Source organism: Oryctolagus cuniculus, chromosome 17 (assembly GCF_051225735.1).
Source record: "Oryctolagus cuniculus isolate XC-2025 breed Fujian yellow rabbit chromosome 17, ASM5122573v1, whole genome shotgun sequence".
NCBI classification, from domain to species: domain Eukaryota; kingdom Metazoa; phylum Chordata; class Mammalia; order Lagomorpha; family Leporidae; genus Oryctolagus; species Oryctolagus cuniculus.
Genome location: NC_142883.1, coordinates 54,110,587 through 54,128,989, shown reverse-complemented (window position 1 = coordinate 54,128,989; position 18,403 = coordinate 54,110,587). Strand labels below are relative to the sequence as shown.

The window sequence follows — 18,403 nt, the reverse complement described above, 5'->3', positions numbered from 1 at the left end:
CGCACAACGGTGCCAGGTGGTGAGCAGAGCTTTAGCTGGCTGCAGGCCAGCTGGTCCTGGTGCCAGGTCCTCTCCAGGGGTGGCCCCGAGGCAACTCCTCTCTCTCTAGGTTCACGCTGTTCCATAAGCAACAAGCTGACCGGATTTGCCCTCCCCCCAGCATGCGGGGTGAACTTCTGACCCCTTCCCCAGCCTAGGCCATAAGAGGACTGGAAGTTTCCACTTCCTCCCTCTCAGAGTATTTGCTCTTGGGATGCTCCGACAGCCCAGCTCCCATGCTACGTGAGGCCCGGGATGCACGGAGAGACCACGAGGAAGAGAACCCAGGCTCCCGGATCAGAGCTCCTGGCCAGTAGCCCCACTGCCCTTTCACATGCATGAACCATCAAGGCTGTTGCAACCCCATGCATCAAAAGAATACTCCCACTGAGCCCGGACAGCCTCGGCCACAGAACCTTTCAAATTAATAGCAAGAGGGGGAGGGCGCTGTGTTAAACAAGTTAAGCATCCTATATCATAGTACCTGGGAGCAGTCTCACCCTCCATTCCATTTTTTTTTAAAAGATTTATTTATTTATTTACAAGGCAGAGTGATAGAAAAAGAGGGAAGGGGAGGAGGGGAGAGGGAGAGAGAAAGAGAGAGAGAGGGATCTTCCACCCACTGGTTCAGGCCTCAAATGGCTGCAACAGCCAAGCCTGGGCTAGGCCAAAGCCAGGAGTGAGGAATTCTATCCAGGTCTTCCAAGGGCCCAAGTACTTAGGCCATCATCTGCTACCATTCCAGTCCCATTAACTGGGGAACTGGATCTGAAGTAGGACAGCTGGGACTTGAACCAGCCTTCTAATATGGGAAGCCGGCTTTGCAAGAGGTGTCTTAATCCACTGAGCTAAGACACTGGCCCCTACCTCCCTCTGGTTTGATCCAGCTTCCTGTTAATGTGTCTGGGAGACAGTGGAAGATGGCCAAAGTGCTTGGGTTCCGGCCATGCATGTGTGAGACCCGGATGGAGTCCCTGGCTCTTGACTTCAGATTGGCCCAGCTCCAAATGTTGTAGGCATTTAGGAAGTGAACCAGCAGTTGGAAGATATATCTCCCCCCGCCCCCGTCTCTCCCTTTCTCTCTGCCATTCTGCCTTTCCAATAAGAAATACTTTTTAAAAATAATAATAACATGATTACTGCTTTAAGCGGCGGGGTTCTGAAGCAGTTTGGTGCACAGCAATAGATGACCAAAACCTCTTCCACACCCAAGGGGTCTGACAGCCTAGGGCTCTTTCCGCCATACTTCTGCCCACACATCCGGTCCTCAGTGGGCCTTGGGTGTGTGAGCGTAAGTGATCCTGGGCTCACGTTGATGGTCAAACCCTTGGGAGAAAGGCTGCCGACCATGACCGAAATAACAGCTGCAGCCTTTGGCATTTTTTTGTTTTCTAATTTGGGATTACCTTTTAAAGAAGATTAAGACCAAGAAACACAGGAAACCTGAATTACTAAACTGTGATGTTTTGAAATCCTCCCCCTCCACAGACTGAAATAAGCATGTATTCAACATGACAAAAAACATCAGTTTAGCGGAGGGTCCTCCTCCTGTGTTCACAGCCATAAAGATCACAGGTCCACCCAGAGGGGGTGCCCAGCCCAGCCTTAGTCTTTGGCGAGCATGTGGTAGGCAGGTGCCTTCCCTCTGCCCTACGCACACTCTCAGCATCTGACCCCTTCTGGTGAGATTCTAGCAATGAGAACTTGGTGTCTCCTGGTGCTGATCCTCGTGGGACACCCGAGAGGCACCATGGCACAGAGGTTAGAGGCACAGGCTTAGCCTTTGAATCTAACTCTTGCACTGAGCACGTGCAAGCTCTCTGAACTTTAGTGGTTTCCTCTTTCAAATGGAAGACACGGGGGCCAGCATTGTGGCACAGTGAGTTATGCTGCGGCTTGTGGCACCAGCATCCCGTGTTAGAGTGTCACTTCCAGTCCCGACTGCTACACGGACCATCCAGCTCCCTGCTCTGCGCCTGGGAAAGCCGAAGAGGATGGCTCATGCACTTGGGCCCCTGCCACCCTTGTGGAAGATCCAGATGGCGTTCCTGCCTCCTGGCTTCAGTCTGGCCCAGCCCCAGCCTTTCCTGCCAACTGGGGAGTGAACCGGATGATGCATGATCTCTCTTTCTTGCTCTGTCTCCTTCTCTATTACTGTTACTCTGTTATTTCTAACAAATCATTTAGCCAGCAGTTAAGACACTCATGCCCCATATCAGAGTACTTGTGTCCCCTTCCCAGCTCTGGTTCCTGACCCCAGCTTCCTGCTGGTGCAGACCCTGGGAGGCAGCAGGGATGGCTCAAGTGATTGGGTCCCTGCCACCCACAAGGGAGACATGGACTGTGTTCCCAGCTCCCAGTTTAGGCCCTGGCCCAGCCCCAGCCAGCCCTAGTCATTGCACACATTTGGGGTGTGAACCAACAAGTGGGAGTCCTCTGTGTGTCTCTCTTCTTCTCAAATAAATATTTTATGGGTATAACAATTTCTCCTTCATAGGTGAACTGTGAGGATCCAGAGAGGTTGAAATTGTGTCATGTTCAACAGATAATCTCTACCCCTTTAATTTCTTTGACTTCTTATTACATTTAAAAATTATTTATTTATTTTGTATGAAAGGCAGAGACAGAAGGAGATGCTCCATCCAATGACTCATCCCCCAGATTCTTGCATCTGCCAGCACCAGGCCAGGACAAAGCCAGGAGCCTGGAACTCAAACTGGGTCTCCCATGTGGGTGGCAGAGACACAGCTGCTTGAACCATCATCTACCGCCTCCCAGGGTGAGCAGAAGCAGGAAGCTGGAACTGGAAACAGAGCCAGGACTTGAACCCAGGCTCTCTGATACAGGATTGCGGGTGTTCCAAGGGGGATATTAACTATTAAGCCAAACACCCACCTGTACTCCATTTGTTGGAGCTACTTGCTTAGCTTCTATTCCAGGGATTGCAACGTCCATCTTAAATGATCACAATCCATTTCATATTAGTACTAATTTAATTTTGGTAAAATACAGAAATGTTCTCCAATATAGATCCACTTGCTCATTCTTCTCCTGTGCTATTACTGTCACATATATTAGATTTTAAATGCCATAAGCCCAATAATACAATTTATAACAACTATTTTATATAGTCCTATATCTTTAAAATCAGTTAGAAGAAAGCATTTCATATACAAAGGCTCCTCAGTGTATGATGGGATCACATTCTAATAAAAACCATCATCCATTTAAAATAGCAGAAGATGAACATGCATTTAATTCACTTAACCCGCTGAGCATCAGAGCTCGGCAGCACAGCACACTGTTGGGTACCTGCGGTTTACCCTTGTGGTCACAGGAGTGGTCAGCATCTTTCGCTTAGTGCACCTGCCCTGCATCTCCAGGGAATACCATACAGCATATCCAGGAAAAGACCAGATGCAAAAGACGGAATCTACTGAATGTGTGCTATGTTTACACGTCACAAAGTCAAAGAACTGTTAGCTGAACCATCTTGAGTCAGAGAGCGTGTTGCAACCGCTAACATTTGCTTACGCCCACCTTTTACGGTGTTTCTGAATTGTCCTTGTATGTATTCCATTAATGCCTGTTGTTTGTTACTTTCTCCCAGCCCGAAGGACGGCCACTGATACTTCTTTCAAAGAGTATTTGGCAGCAAATTCTCTCAGTCTTTGCCTGTCTGAGAATTCTTTATTTCACCTTCTTGAAACACAGTTCTGCTGGATGGAGAATTCTTGACTTGACACGTTTTTGTTTTTTGTTTTTTTTTTTTTTTTGACAGGCAGAGTGGACAGTGAGAGAGAGAGACAGGTGAGAAGGGTCTTCCTTTGCCGTTGGTTCACCCTCCAATGGCCGCCGCGGCCGGCGCGCTGCGGCCGGCGCACCGCGCTGATCCGATGGCAGGAGCCAGGAGCCAGGTGCTTTTCCTGGTCTCCCATGGGGTGCAGGGCCCAAGCACCTGGGCCATCCTCCACTGCACTCCCTGGCCACAGCAGAGGGCTGGCCTGGAAGAGGGGCAACCGGGACAGAATCCGGCGCCCCGACCGGGACTAGAACCCGGTGTGCCGGCGCCGCTAGGCGGAGGATTAGCCTAGTGAGCCGCAGCGCCGGCCATGACACGTTTTTGAATGCTGCCCAGTTTACTGCCTTCCATCGTTCTGATGAGAAGTCAGCTGTTGTCATTTTTCTCTCGTTGCTTGCCTTTTCTCTTTGTATTTGGCATTCAACAGTTTGGCTGCAAGGTTTCTAGGTGTGAATCTCTTTGTTTTGTGCTATTTTTAGTTCACCGACCAATCCGGATATTTCAATTAATATTTTTCATCAAATTTGGAGTTTTCAGCCATTATTTCTCTACATACTCACACATATTTTTTTCCCTTTCCTATCTCTCTCCTCCATATAGGATTCCCATATGCGTGTGCTGGTATGCTTAGTGGAATTTCATAGTTCTCTGAGGATCTGTTATTTTTCTTTACTGTTTCTTTCTGTTCCCCAAACTGGATATCCTCGATTTATCTGCCTTCAAACTCACTGATTCTTTCTTCTGCCATAAATCCAAAAGTGGGCCTTTCTAGTGGGATTTTCACTTTAGCTATTGCACACTTCAGCTCCAGAATTTTCATTTGGTTCTTATTTTATAGTTCCCCTCTGTGAATGGGGATTCTCTAATTGATGAATCATTGTCACCACACTGTCCCTTAATTCTTTAAACATGCTCTCCCTCAATTCTTTGAACATACTTGTAATAGTTTATTTGAAGTTTTTGCTAATTCTGACATCTGGGCCCCTCATAATTTCTGTTGGCTTCTTTTTTTTTTCCCCTGAGTCTGGGTCACACTTTCCTGTTCCTTTGTGCCTCTCCTAATTTTTAATTCAGGCTTCTGATGCCTTACTTCCCACACCGGGGGTGGCAGGAGTGGCTTAGTTGTTTATTAGTTTAGCAATGTGTCTGGAGTACTAGTTCTGTGGACTCTGTCTCGCAGCCAGTGTACAGCCACTGAGAGCTGTGTTAAATTTTTTTTTTTTTTTTTTTGGACAAGCAGAGTGGACAGTGAGAGAGAGAGACAGAGAGAAAGGTCTTCCTTTTGCTGTTGGTTCACCCTCCAATGGCCGCCACGGCTGGTGCGCTGCGGCCGGCGCACCGTGCTGATCCGAAGCCAGGAGCCAGGTGCTTCTCTAAATTTTTAAATTCTTACTTTCAAGTCTGAGCCTCTGGCCCCTGTTTCCAATAGCCTCATGAGCAGCCCACGGTCGATCAAAAGCTGTGTTCTAGCACTTTGAACCAGTAAGGCCCCTACACCCTCTGCCAGTGTGTGTGTGTGTGTCACTTTGAGAACACAAAGTGTATGACCACGTTCAAAGGCAGGTTTACCAGTGGTTCCCAGATTTTACTCCAAGCCAGGTCTTCTCACATCTCCTCTACGTGTGCACGGGAATTCACATTCAACCAAGGGGGTGATCCTCCTGATCTCTCTGAGCTCTCTCTTGAATGCATGTGCAGTCTGCACATATGTACAACCTTCGGCCCATTAAGGGGCCACATGGGAGTCTAACATGACACACTGTGGCTTTCTTATTCCTCAGATCTCCTTATTAAACTTCCAGCTCCTCCATCAATGTTTCTTTCCCTAAGGATTATAACCTCAGGCTCTGACACTGTCCCTCCCTGTTCTTTGCCACCAGCTCACTACTCTGTCTGGCAACGCCTGGGATATGGGCTTTTCCTGATTCAAGTCAAGGGGCGCCCCCCATTGCAGGACAGTTGCTAGTTCTCACTAGGGCTTGTGTAGCAGAAATTTGAGAACCAACGCTTTTCCAGACAAAAGTGACGCCCATTGTTCTCACTTAGGTTCAGTAATTTTTCTTGAATAAATCCTTATCAATCTTTCCAATGCCTTTGCTTGATTTCTAGGGTCCCAAGATAGTTGCTGTTGATAGTTGTCTAATCTTATCATTACTTTTTGGGGAGAGGATTTGCTAAGCTCCACTGCAGAAGTCCTGTCCCTACACCAGTATTAAAATTCTACGATTGCTACTGTATGGGGGCCTTTTCTCCTTCTATGCTATTAGTGGTAATCTACTGCACTTACGACCTTTGCTAATGAACCATGCCTCCCAGGAGTCACACCCTTGCACTAACTCTAGCCTTCAGCTGAGACTGGGTATGTAACTAGCTTTAAATAGCAGGATTTCAGCCGCAGCACCAGAGTGGCAGTTCCAGGTCTCGGCCTTTGAAAGACCTGGAAGCTCACACTTCTACACTCCTGGGAGCCCTCAGCTCCTGCATAAGTTCAACTATTCCACGGAGAGATCACAAGGAGGGAACACGTAGGAAGTGAGAGGTCCCAAGACTGGACGGAAGTTAGGAACATAGCTGAGAGTGAGAAATAAGGCACCAGAACTTTGATCTAATAAAGCCACCCCAGTGAGTGAGTGAGTGAAGAAGCCACTGTGGAAGTCCCAGCCAACACTACCATATTCTACCTGGATTGCTGACTTCCAGAATTACGAGACATAACAAAAAATGACTGACACTTTAAGCTACTAAGCAACAGACAAAAATTTAAGCAATGGGTAACCAAACATATTCAGGTAACTTAAACACAACTGGCCTCTCATTCCTAGTTTCAGCCCCCACCCATCTGTCGGGTTCTAGCACCTCCTGGGTCTGGACTCACTAGTCTCTGCCCAAGTTGTGCTGTGCTCTGTGTACGTGTCACCTGCAACACAGACAACGCTCATGTTGCCAATGCTCTGCAGAGAACCCAGCAAAAATAGGCACTTAATAAAAGGCTTCATGTTGACATTCACAGTTAATAGATCATGAGTCACACCAACTATTATAGCCCAGGAGAGACACCGCATTTCCCTTCTTAGTCACCAAATCACATTGGCAGGACTAAGGCAACACTTTCCCCATCTGCACACCCTTCTTAAGGCCAAGGGCCCTCACCAATAAAGCCTGCTGATGCTAGAATTTTATTTTCATCCCTGGCCTCTCTCAATCTGCACCTCTTTGAACCACTTGTATTTTTGTTTTTTTTTCCAAAGCAAAGACATCACAGTCAGATGCCCACTTACTTGGAAGGAGCTCAATGGCAACTGAAAGTAGAGGCGTATCAGTCTTGAAGGTCCTCGAACTTGATCATCAGTGACGAACATGAAGACGATCTCATGAACACCCAAGAGAGGAAGCAGCACCAGCGTTGACCTCGCCAATCTGTAAACAACCACCAAATAACCACAAGGGCCGCGCTGGGGATGGATAGCATTTCCTGCTTTTCTATGCATGTCTTTATTACAGCTCTTATACTAATACATAGTTGATTTTCTATTTGGTTTCCATGACTACATATTTAATGCATAGCGGCCATTGTGGTCTAGTTTACTGTTGGAATAAACACACATGACTCTTGGTAGATGCTCAGGAAACAGGATTGAATGAATGAATGAGTTTCCCCACATAGATGATCCTATGTCTACAGACATTAAGGGTGTGTCTGGGGGCTGGCATTGTGGTTCAGTGGGTTACGCTGTCACCTGCAATGCTGGTGTTCCACTGCAGAGCACTAGTTCAACTCTCAGCTGCTCTGCTTCCAATCCAGCTCCGTGCTAATGCGTCTGGGAAGGCAGTAGAACCTGGCCCATAAGACTAGACCCCTGCCAATTTTGCTTGGAGTGCCTGGCTCCTGGATTCACACTGGCCAGCCCTGATGGTCACAGCCATTTGGGGAGTGAACCAGCAGATGGAAGACTCCCTATTTCCCTCCCCATCCCTCCATTACTCTAACTTTCAAATAAATAAAATAATCTTTTGTTTAAAAATATATGGGTTGGGGCTGGCGCCATGGCACAGTAGGTTAATCCTCCACCTGCAGCACCGGCATCCCATATGGGCGCCAGTTTGAGTCCTGGCTGCTCCACTTCCGATCCAGCTCTCTGCTATGACCTGGGAAAGCAGTAGAAGATGGCCCAAGCCCTTGGGACCCTGCAACCACGTGGGAGACCCGGAAGAAGCTCCTGGCTCCTGGCTTCGGATCGGCACAGCTCTAGCCATTGTGGCCATTTGTGGAGTGAACCAATGGAAGGAAGACCTCTCTCTGTCTCTTCCTCTCATTGTCTATAACTCTACCTCTCAAATAAATAAATAAAATCTTTAAAAATAAATAAAGTTCGTGGGGAAAATTCCCTTTTAGAAAAAAAAATGGGTTGACTGATACATAAATGTCCATCCAGTGGACTGCTACCCTGGGACACTCCCCTTCTCCCAGGTTTGACAAATTTTCCACCACTTGACTAGCAGGTGCCTCTCTCTCTTTCTCTACTCAGAACTTTCTATGTCAGCATGAGAAGAGAGAGAAAATGAGTGGCCTAGGACCTTTCAGATAGCACGTGGCACATCTCCTGCAGAAGATTGGGCTTTTGACTTAACACCGGATAACCTGCACGCTCCTGGCTGGGCTTTGGAGGCAGCTTCTGTGCTGTCCCACACCCCTGCTGACAGTGAAGGCTGCAGGAAATGAAAAGCTGATCCTCCTCATAAAAGGGCTGTGTGGAGCTCCGCTGCTGTATACAGTCTACCCACTTGCAAAGTGCACAGCTGGGGCCCAAACGCTCCACTCCGGTGGTTCCCAAACGTGACTATTAAAATCCTTTGCCGGGCTTTGACAACATGTACAGTTGGTTCTCTGAGTCCATGGGTTCCACATCCAGGGATCCAACCAATCACAGATGGAAAATACTAGGAGGAAATGTGTGTCTGTACTGAATGCGTGGAGACCTTTTTTTCTCATCATTATTCCTTACACAATACACTATGACAACAATCTACATAGCATTTACATTGTGTTAGGTATTACAAGTCATCCAGAGATGACTTAAAGGATATGGGGGGACATGCACAGATTATGCACAAATGCTGAGCTGGGTTATAGATGGGATTTGAGCTTGTGCAAACTTTGGTATCTGCCGGAAGTCCTGGAACCAATCCCCCAGGAATAGGTAGTATCCTGGGCCCCAGTGTCAACTCCATAAATGAAAACCTCTGGCTGGCGCCGCGGCTCACTAGGCTAATCCTCCGCCTTGCGGCGCTGGCACACCGGGTTCTAGTCCCGGTTGGGGCGCCAGATTCTGTCCCGGTTGCCCCTCTTCCAGGCCAGCTCTCTGCTGTGGCCTGGGAGGGCAGTGGAGGATGGCCCAGGTGCTTGGGCCCTGCACCCCATGGGAGACCAGGAGAAGCACCTGGCTCCTGCCATCGGATCAGCGCGGTGCGCCGGCCGCAGCAGCCATTGGAGGGTGAACCAACGGCAAAGGAAGACCTTTCTCTCTCTCTCTCTCACTGTCCACTCTGCCTGTCAAAAACAACAACAACAACAACAACAACCTCTGAGGCTGGGTCCTGGGAATGGGAATTACTCAGGAGCTTCCCGTGGAATTTTAGTAAACAGCCAGGTTTGGGAATGACTGCTTTCATCATTGGGTTGGTTCTTGATCTAAAACTAGCTACATTAGCAAAGGTGACTCATACTCAGGGTACAAGCAAAGCTATTGTCTTAAACACACTAGGCAAAGAAGCTAATTATAATGAAGTTTTAGCCTAAGTCCCTACTCTTAAAGGACCAGACCAGGAAGAAGTTCTGTCCCCAACTTCCCAATGCCATGGAATCAAAGCGGGAAGAAACACCAAACAGCAGCAGCGGTTCAGGGACAGCTCTCCCAGGAAGGTTTACCAGGAATCCTGTGTCGGTGAGACGCGTTCCCATGCAATGTCACCCACAAATGAAACAGAGGTGCTCACCCTTATGCCCTGAAAAGCTCTCAAAAGCCAGGAAGGAGAGAGCAAGGGCCACCATGCAGGAAGGACTCCAGCTGGCCATCCGAGCTGGGTGCACCACAGAGCCATGACTGTCCGGAGAGGCCAACTGGTGGATGGGGAGATGGAGTTGCAGATTTGGGGATGTGACCTCAGATGGCCTTGCTCCTCCACTCCCAGTCATATATGACAGTCACTTTGTAGCAACAGGAGCACACGTCCCAGGAGAGAATATGTCAAGGGCTTCCCAATTTCCACGTGCATTTTATTTATGTGAGAGACAGAGATAGAGAGATCTCCTACCTGTTGGTTCACTCCCCAAATACCCGCCAACAGCCGTAGCTTGGACCAGGCCAAAGCCAGGGGCTGCCCCATGGGTGGCAAGAATCCAACTCACTCAAGCCATTTCCTGCTGCCTCCCAGGGTGTGCCCTAGCAGGAAGCTGGAACCAGGAACAGACTCGAACCCAGGCACTCTGAAACTGGGTGTGGGCATCACACGCACTGCCTTAACCACTAGGCCGAACACCCACTCCACCAGGAGTATTTCTTTAAATTCTCTGATTAGGAGGTTGCCAAGGCATGACCATGGCTTAGATTTGACCCACAGAGAGGGCACATAGTGATTTTTGTTACGGGGGCCATTTGTAAATGATAAGGAGATTTCAAGCAAGGCTGTCCAGATTTCCAGCTGCTTCTATAAAACAGGAGCTCTGGCAACACTGAGCCCAGATCCATGCCCGGCAATCAAGGCTAACTCGTGAGTGGTGTCTGCCCCTTTGGTGGGAACCTGTGATCCCCGGCCCCCATCCACCTGTGTTACTCACATGACCCTTTCAAGTATTTGAATTTGGGACCCTCACTCTGGGTTACCCGGCCTTCAGAGGGATCTACTCACAATGCTGTCCCGTATCTTACCACCAGCTTCTTCTGGGGGCCGAGTAATGGCATGGTGCTTTTTGGTTGGTTGGTTGGTTGTTTTTTAATTTTTTCCCCCTAAAGAAACTTTTTATTTAAGGAATATACACTTCATGCATTCCATAAGTACAACTGTAGGAACATAGTGATTCTTCCCACCATACCCCCCTTCCCACCCACTCTCCCATCCCTCCCCCTCCTCCCTCTCCCATCCCCAGTCCCATTCTCCACTAAGATCCATTTTCAATTAACATTATACACCAAAGACCAACTTTATATTAAGTAAAGAGTTCAACAATTTGCATGGAAAAAAATTTAAAAAAAAAACCTGTTCCTCAACAGTTGAGATAAGGGCTGTTCAAAGTCATTGCATCTTGAAGTTAATTTCACTTTTTTTTTTTTTTGAAACTTAATTAACTCTAAAGAAACACCCAAGAATGATACATATTTTGTGAGCACTTAGACATAATTATAATACAACTCTTTGAGGACAGAGGTTCTACATGGAAGGTTAGTGCACAGTGACTCCTGTTGTTAGTTTAACAATTAACACTCTTATGTATGACGTCAGTGATCACCCAAGGCTCTTGACATGAGCTGCTTAGGCTGTGGAAGCCTTTTGAATCCACAAACTCCATCGGTATTTAGACAAGGCCATGAGCTAAGTGGAAGTTCTCTCCTCCCTTCAGAGAAAGGTACCTCCTTCTTTGATGGCCCCTTCTTTCCCCTGGGTCTCACTCACTGAGGTCCTTCATGCAGGACATTTTTGCCACAGTGTCTTCGCTTTCCATGACTGAAATGCTCTCATGGGCTTTTCAGCCAGACCAGAATGCCTTAAGGGCTGATTCTAGGGCTCATGATGTGTTTTCCTTAAAAGTTTATTTTATTTATTTGAAAGACAGAGTTACAGAGAGAGGTAGAGACGGAGAGAGAGGTCTTCCATCCACTGGTTCACTCTGCAGATGGCCGCAACAGCCGGAGCTGTGCCGATCCAAAGCCAGGATCCAGGAGATTCTTCCTGGTCTCCCACATGGGTGCAGGGGCCCAAGGACTTGGGCCATCTTCCACTGCTTTCCCAGACCATAGCTAAGAGCTGGATTGGAAGAGGAGCAGCCAAGACTAGAACTGGCACCCATATGGGATGCCGGTGCTTCAGGCCAGGGCTTTAACCCACTGTGCCACAATGCCAGCCCCGGAGCATTATGCTTTTGAAAATAAATTTCTCATTGCGGAATAGTTTTAGATTTATATACCCTTGCCTCAGTCTCCCCTGATGTTAACATAAGGCCTGGGGCCAGCACTGTGGCTTAGTGGGTAAAGCCACAACATTGCAGTGCCAGCATTTCGTATCAGTGCCAGTTCAAGACCTGGCTGCTCCACCTCCGACCCAGCTCTCTCCTATGGCCCGGGAAAGCAGTGGAGGATGGCCCAAGTCTTTGGGCCCCTGCACCCACATGTGAAGACCTAGAGGAAGCTTTTGGCTCCTGGCTTTGGATCAGCACAGCTCCGGCCACTGCAGCCAACTGGGGAGTGCACCAGTGGATGGAAGACCTCTCTCTCTGCATCTCCTTCTCTCTCTGTGTAACTCTGACTTTCAAATAAATAAATCTTAAAAAAAAGTATATGGCCTAACTGTAGTGCATACCCCCCCAAACTAAGACACCAACACCAGTACACTGCTATCACCAAACTCCACGCTTTATGTTGACTTCATTGGTTTCTCCACTAATGGCATTTTTACATTCCAGGATCCCACACGCATTTAAAATGCAAGCCGTCTTGTTAGGAAGTTTCAGGTCCTTCTAGTAACCATTCTCACTCTGGATGGACACAGGAAGGGATTTTCCACTCCTTATCTCATTCTAATTTCTCCTTAGACACAGCAATATTTGTGTCCCTGTTCAGAGGAAAATCCATAAAAAGCTAGAACAGTTTACCCTTGTGGGCTGTATTTATGCTTATTTTTCATCCATGGCCATTTGTTTATTGAAATGGGACCGTTTATTGCAGACTTTCAACCATTCAACAAAGACTTAGTGAACATCTGCTCTGGGCACATGAGCAGATACCAGGGGTGGTGGGTGAACGAGGTCAAAGTCAATGGGAGTTCCCGGGCCTGGTTCAAATCCCAGTGTTGCCACGTACTCCAGGTGTGACCTTTGGATTATGTGAATGGTGGCACCCACTTGACAGGTTCACAGTAAGGATTAGACAAATTACCTTGGGTAAACCCTGGGATAAGCAGTACCTGACGCGTGATAAATGACCCATCCATTTTAGTTGTCACTATTTTTTTTTTTTTTTTTTTTTTTGGACAGGCAGATTTAGACAGTGAGAGAGAGAGACAGTGAGAAAGGTCTTCCTTCCATTGGTTCACCCCCTAAATGGCCGCTACGGCCGGCACACTGCACTGATCCGAAGCCAGGAGCCAGGTGCTTCCTCCTGGTCTCCCATGCAGGTGCAGGGCCCAAGCACTTGGGCCATCCTCCACTGCCTTCCTGGGCCACAACAGAGAGCTGGACTGGAAGAGGAGCAACCAGGACAGAATCTGGTGCCCCGACCGGGACTAGAACCCGGTGTGCCGGCGCCGCAGGTGGAGGCTTAGCCTAGTGAGCCGAGGCGCCGGCCAAGTTGTCGCTATTTTTAAAGGACATCCCCGCCCTTGAGCTGCTTACCGTTCCAATGATTCTGATCCATCCTACTTCCATTGTGACTCTGGTTGCTGACAGGGCTCACGACACTCTGCTCCCCAGTGAGGAGCTGGGCATACTGAACCCTTTAAGCTGAAGGCATCTGAGAGGCCTGCAGAAGCAGGAAGCTCTCTGACCTCCCCTACCGTTCCCTCCTGGGGAAGCTCATGGCATCACCTGGGAGGGGTGCTCTGACCCTGGGAGGGCAGCCCTGAGACCCTCGGGCGAGAGGTGCCTCCTGCAGCGGGAGGAAAGGAGGATCCCCATCTCTGATGACACAGACCTCGCTACGTTCCGCTAGGTTCTGACCATTCGACTATACCCCACTGGGCCAGTGGTCCTTCTCTACGACTGTCCACTCTCCATCAAACTTGGCATAAAAACGTGTGTTTGACCATTTCTTTGATCTTCATTTCCTTATGAGGACGCCCATGCCACAGTCATCTTATTCAATACATTTTTGTACTTTTGCCCTTGTTTGTCTGTTGTTCAAACCCAGCCAGGAGCCCTAAGAAGGTAGAAGAGAAATCTTTCCTCCCCTGCATTGCTCACCACAAAGTCCTTTCCAAATGGACTCTAGAGTTTAGCAAGTTAAGACATGATTCCTTCTGGTCGCTCCTCTTCCAGGCCAGCTCTCTGCTGTGGCCCAGGAGGGCAGTGGAGGATGGCCCAAGTGCTTGGGCCCTGCACCCCATGGGAGACCAGGAGAAGCACCTGGCTCCTGGCTTCGGATCAGCACAGCACGCCGGACGTAGCGGCCATTTAGGGGGTGAACCAATGGAAGGAAGACCTTTCTTTCTCTCTCTCTCTCACTGTCTAACTCTGCCTGTCAAAAAAAAAAAAAAAAAAAAAAAAAAAAAGACCTGATTCCCTGTAAGAAATTCATTCTAGGGGCTGCATTGTAGCACAGTCGGTAAAGCCACTGCCTGCAATGACAGCATCTCATATCAACGTGCTAGTTCAAGTCCTGGCTGCTCTGTTTTCAAACCAGCCTCCTGCTAACGTGTCTGGGAAGACAGCTGACGATGGCCCAAGTGGTTGGGCCCTTGCCACCCATGTGGGAGACCAGGGTGCAGCTGAGACTCCTGGCTTCAGTCTGGCCCAGCCCCAGCCACTGCAGCCATTTGGGAATGAACTAGAGAATGACAGAGCTCCCCACCCCCACACCCTGCTCTCTGTGTGTAACTCTGCCTTTTAAATAAATCAGTAATTTTTTTTTTTTTTTTTGGACAGGCAGAGTGGACAGTGAGAGAGAGAGACAGAGAGAAAGGTCTTCCTTTTGCCGTTGGTTCACCCTCCAATGGACGCCGCGGCCAGTGCATTGCGCTGATCCGAAGCCAGGAGCCAGGTGCTTCTCCTGGTCTCCCATGCAGGTGCAGGGCCCAAGCACTTGGGCCATCTTCCACTGCCTTCCTGGGCCACAGCAGAGAGCTGGCCTGGAAGAGGAGCAACCCAGAAAGAATCCGGCGCCCCGACCGGGACTAGAACCTGGTGTGCCGGCGCCGCAAGGCGGAGGATTAGCCTAGTGAGCCGCGGCGCCGGCCAATAATTTGTTTTTAGAGAAGAAATTCATGAGTTCAGTCCCCACGCATCACATGGGAAGTTAAGACCCTCTGTCTGTGAAAAGAGAGCTGCTCTGTGCCAGAGACCACAAAGAAGGAACCCTAGCAGAGCTGAAGGTCTCTTGGTCTCCGTGTTCCAAGGGCACTGCTCACCTCATTTACGGTAGCCCGACCGCTCCTCCTCTGCACTTGGCTCAGCTCTCCCTCTCCAAGCCAGACAGATGGGCCATTTGCTGTTCCCTCTGCCCTGTGGTGGAAGCTGAGGGACAAGGGCTGAGCTGACAGACGGCTCTCTAGCTCCTAGAAACTTGCCTCTCTGGCAGAGCCTAAATGTGTTTAGTTCCAACTTTCCTAAAATAGACTCCAGGGAGGGGTGGGGGAGGGGCGGATCTGGAGCACTGCGTTCTAAGAGCTCTCAAAATCTCGGGAAGGTGGAGGCAGCCTGTACCCACTGGATTTTGGACAAAAATGCAGTGGACATAAGGGAGGATGTGGCGGAAGAGTGACCTTCCAATGTGGAGGAGGGCTCTGGGAGCTGCAGGGGCAAATGACCCATGGGGGTGACAATAATTAACCATCTCAGAACCTGGAAACAGGGGAATTCACACTGCTTCCTGGGAGTAAAATGGGCAAATGAGCTCACAGAGGCTGTGGGATTTTCCAGCCCAGTGAGTAGATTAAGGTGGCACAGGTGCGTTCTGAGAGACGCGTCCCTGGCTTTTTTGCCAGTCCATCAGCTTGAGCTAACGGACTGTGTTGCTTGCAGAAAGGGTAAGACGACAGGAGGAAGAAGGCAACGGTGAAAAGCACAGACGAGGAGGAAATTCTCAGCTCTCATCCACCCTACTCAGTGCAGGCAGCCCTGGCCCTGGGGAATGCGCCTCCTCCCCCACAGGCAGGGGGTGCTGGGAGCCAGGGTGGGATCTGAGGCCATCTTCAGGGCTCCTTCAACACCAGCTACTCTGCGTTGACTGCATGATCAGCAAGCCACGCCGTGGGGCCTGCTGTGGGTTTCTGGGCCTTCTAGCATCAAGAACAGGACACTTGGTGAGGCATGCAGGCACTGGAAAGGAGCCCCCAACTCCTGCCCCAGCCTTCCACAGACATTAAAAATGAGTAACGGTCCAGTTTATACACATGAGCCTGCTGTAAGTACAGTTGGCGTCAGGGAGCCCGCCAAAGTCCCAGCCACTCAGGGACACAGACAGCACCCCCACTCCCAACCTGCCCCAGGGCTCTCCCCAGGTGGTGGAAACCATGCCAAGCTGAGACCGCTCACCCCGGGAGACCTTCAGGTAGGCATGGACCCAGGTGTTCCCTTTCAAGGTTTTTCCTCGAACAAGGGCAGGGGCAAGGAGTTTGCAGACAGATTGTATATGCCAGGCAGGGTTATCCTTTCTCCTCCCAAACAGCCATTCTGAACCATCATGAGCTATGCGGTCCTCCCCAGTATCTTTGTTTACTCGTCCCCCAGATCAGTGGCTTGCAAGGGGGTGTGCACCCTCCAGGCCTGGGCAAGGAAATCTATTTGATACAGGAAGAAAATACAATCATAGAAGGTAGTAGAAGTGCTGTGCATATCCATTTTTGTCTCTCCTTTTTAATTTCCCACTTTTCAGTCTTATTTAATAACGTATATGGGCATGCCCACCATTACTTTACTGATAGGGATGTATGATCTGAAACGTCTGGAAGCCATAATCTTGGATTGACCCCGGAATGACAATGTTGAGGCTGCATAGAAACTGTTGTCACAGCGCAGCCAGGAAATCCCAGTGTTGGGACTCTACCAGTGTGTCTGACCCATCTTCTGTGGGCATCAGAACCTCCTGGAGAGTTCTAGAAAGTCCACATGGTGTGACAAGGGACCCAAAGCTCAACAGGTTATTTTGCTTGGTTATTGTAAAACAAGGCCTGTTCTTCATACAATTAAATGTTAGTTTGTAACTGACCCATTTCTAGCTTCTGTACCTCTGCTTGCTTGATGATAATGGCCAAGGCCACTTGACTGTGGTTTCTCCTGTCTACTCCCGGCTGCGGACACAGGATAGCACAAGTGACATCAAGGTTACCGAAAAAAAAAAAAGACACCTGGCTAATTCGCTAACTGCTTCTCGCTTCTCTGTGTGCTTTCTGCTCGCACAAGCTCACACGCATAATCAAATGTCTGATAAAAAGCAGGTTCTGCCTTTAAAAAGCCCCCCCCCCACCACCACTGCAACCTGGGGGCTGTCTTCTCTGGACTTGCTCTGTGACTGGCAGTCGCCAGCTGGCTAATAAAGACTCCTAATTTGACCTCTTGCTGTGTCTTAATCCGTGCGCCCCACAACACTGGTAGGTTCCATCCCGTGCCTACTGGGTCAGAAGACACAGTAGCAGAGGCACTAGCAAGGCTGTGCTTTTGGGCGATGCTTGTGAGCAGCCAGGACAGAAAACTGCTGTAGGGGTTGCTGTGGACACGGAGTATGGGGGAAGCTCCTAGGGGTACACGGTGGGCTTTGGAGGCACCAAACACCCAAGTTTAGGCTCAGAGTCCCCTGAGATTCACCTGCTCCCTCCTTCTGTCCCCTGGGAGTACTGGCCTCTGTGTCCAGTCTCTGGGGCCCTCTGATGCTTCCTGCACTTGACTGTGGAGAAGACCCCTCTCCATGAGCAGAACTGAGCAGGTTGGACCCAGGTAGCTGTGCTTGGCCAAAGGAGCACCATGCTCAGAGGGGGTGAGGCCAGGCCTTGGGAGAGAGGCCAGAGAGCCTGCTCGGCCACTTAGAGGCACCAACAGAGACAGCGTGGCTCCCCAGGGCTTGGGCCCGGGCCCAGGAGCTAAGTATTTCTGCAAAAACATATGGACCCAAGTCCCAGCAAGCAACTCCAGTATGTATCTGCCTAGCCCTGAACCCTGTGTGTTTACTCCTCTAGACCTCCTGGAGGGAGCGTTTAAGGAAGATAGCATCTGGGATCTGGATCCTGAGCAAATACTACTCCACACCTCTGACTGCATTGGGATCGCCCCAATCTATGGCCTCACGAGAAGCCGAGGAAGGGTCTGTCGGGATACTCCCATTCCTCACACTAGCAAGCTGGCGAAGGTGGCCCGAGCTTCTTGCCCAAGATCAGTTGGCATGTCTGAGCCACAGCCAGCCTGCTGTGCTCCAGGAACAGTGTTCCAGTCCTTAGGGAAATACCATGCATGCACCTCCAAGACGGGGCCCACGCTGTATTTACCTTTTGTCCTACACATAGCACAGGCACCTTGTAGGCATCAGGAGATGTTTGTTGGAGAAATGGAAAGACTGCCTCTTAGCCCCAGGGCCAGGCCTAAAAGAGCGAGGAACACAGCCACTCTTCACTCAGTCTCCTTCCCAGACCTGCTGTGTGGACGGACTT

At 49.6% G+C, this 18,403-nt stretch overlaps 1 protein-coding gene across 2 annotated transcripts in view; it reads right to left on the bottom strand.

The window, feature by feature from the left end:
• Positions 1-18,403, bottom strand: part of GLP2R (glucagon like peptide 2 receptor) — a 78,299-nt gene that overhangs the window by 7,236 nt on the left and 52,660 nt on the right. For both annotated transcript variants that reach the window (XM_089318379.1, XM_070061385.2), the window contains exon 11: positions 7,120-7,258. In XM_089318379.1, coding sequence (XP_089174505.1) covers positions 7,120-7,258 — 139 coding nt within the window. The remainder of the gene's footprint in view (positions 1-7,119; positions 7,259-18,403) is intronic.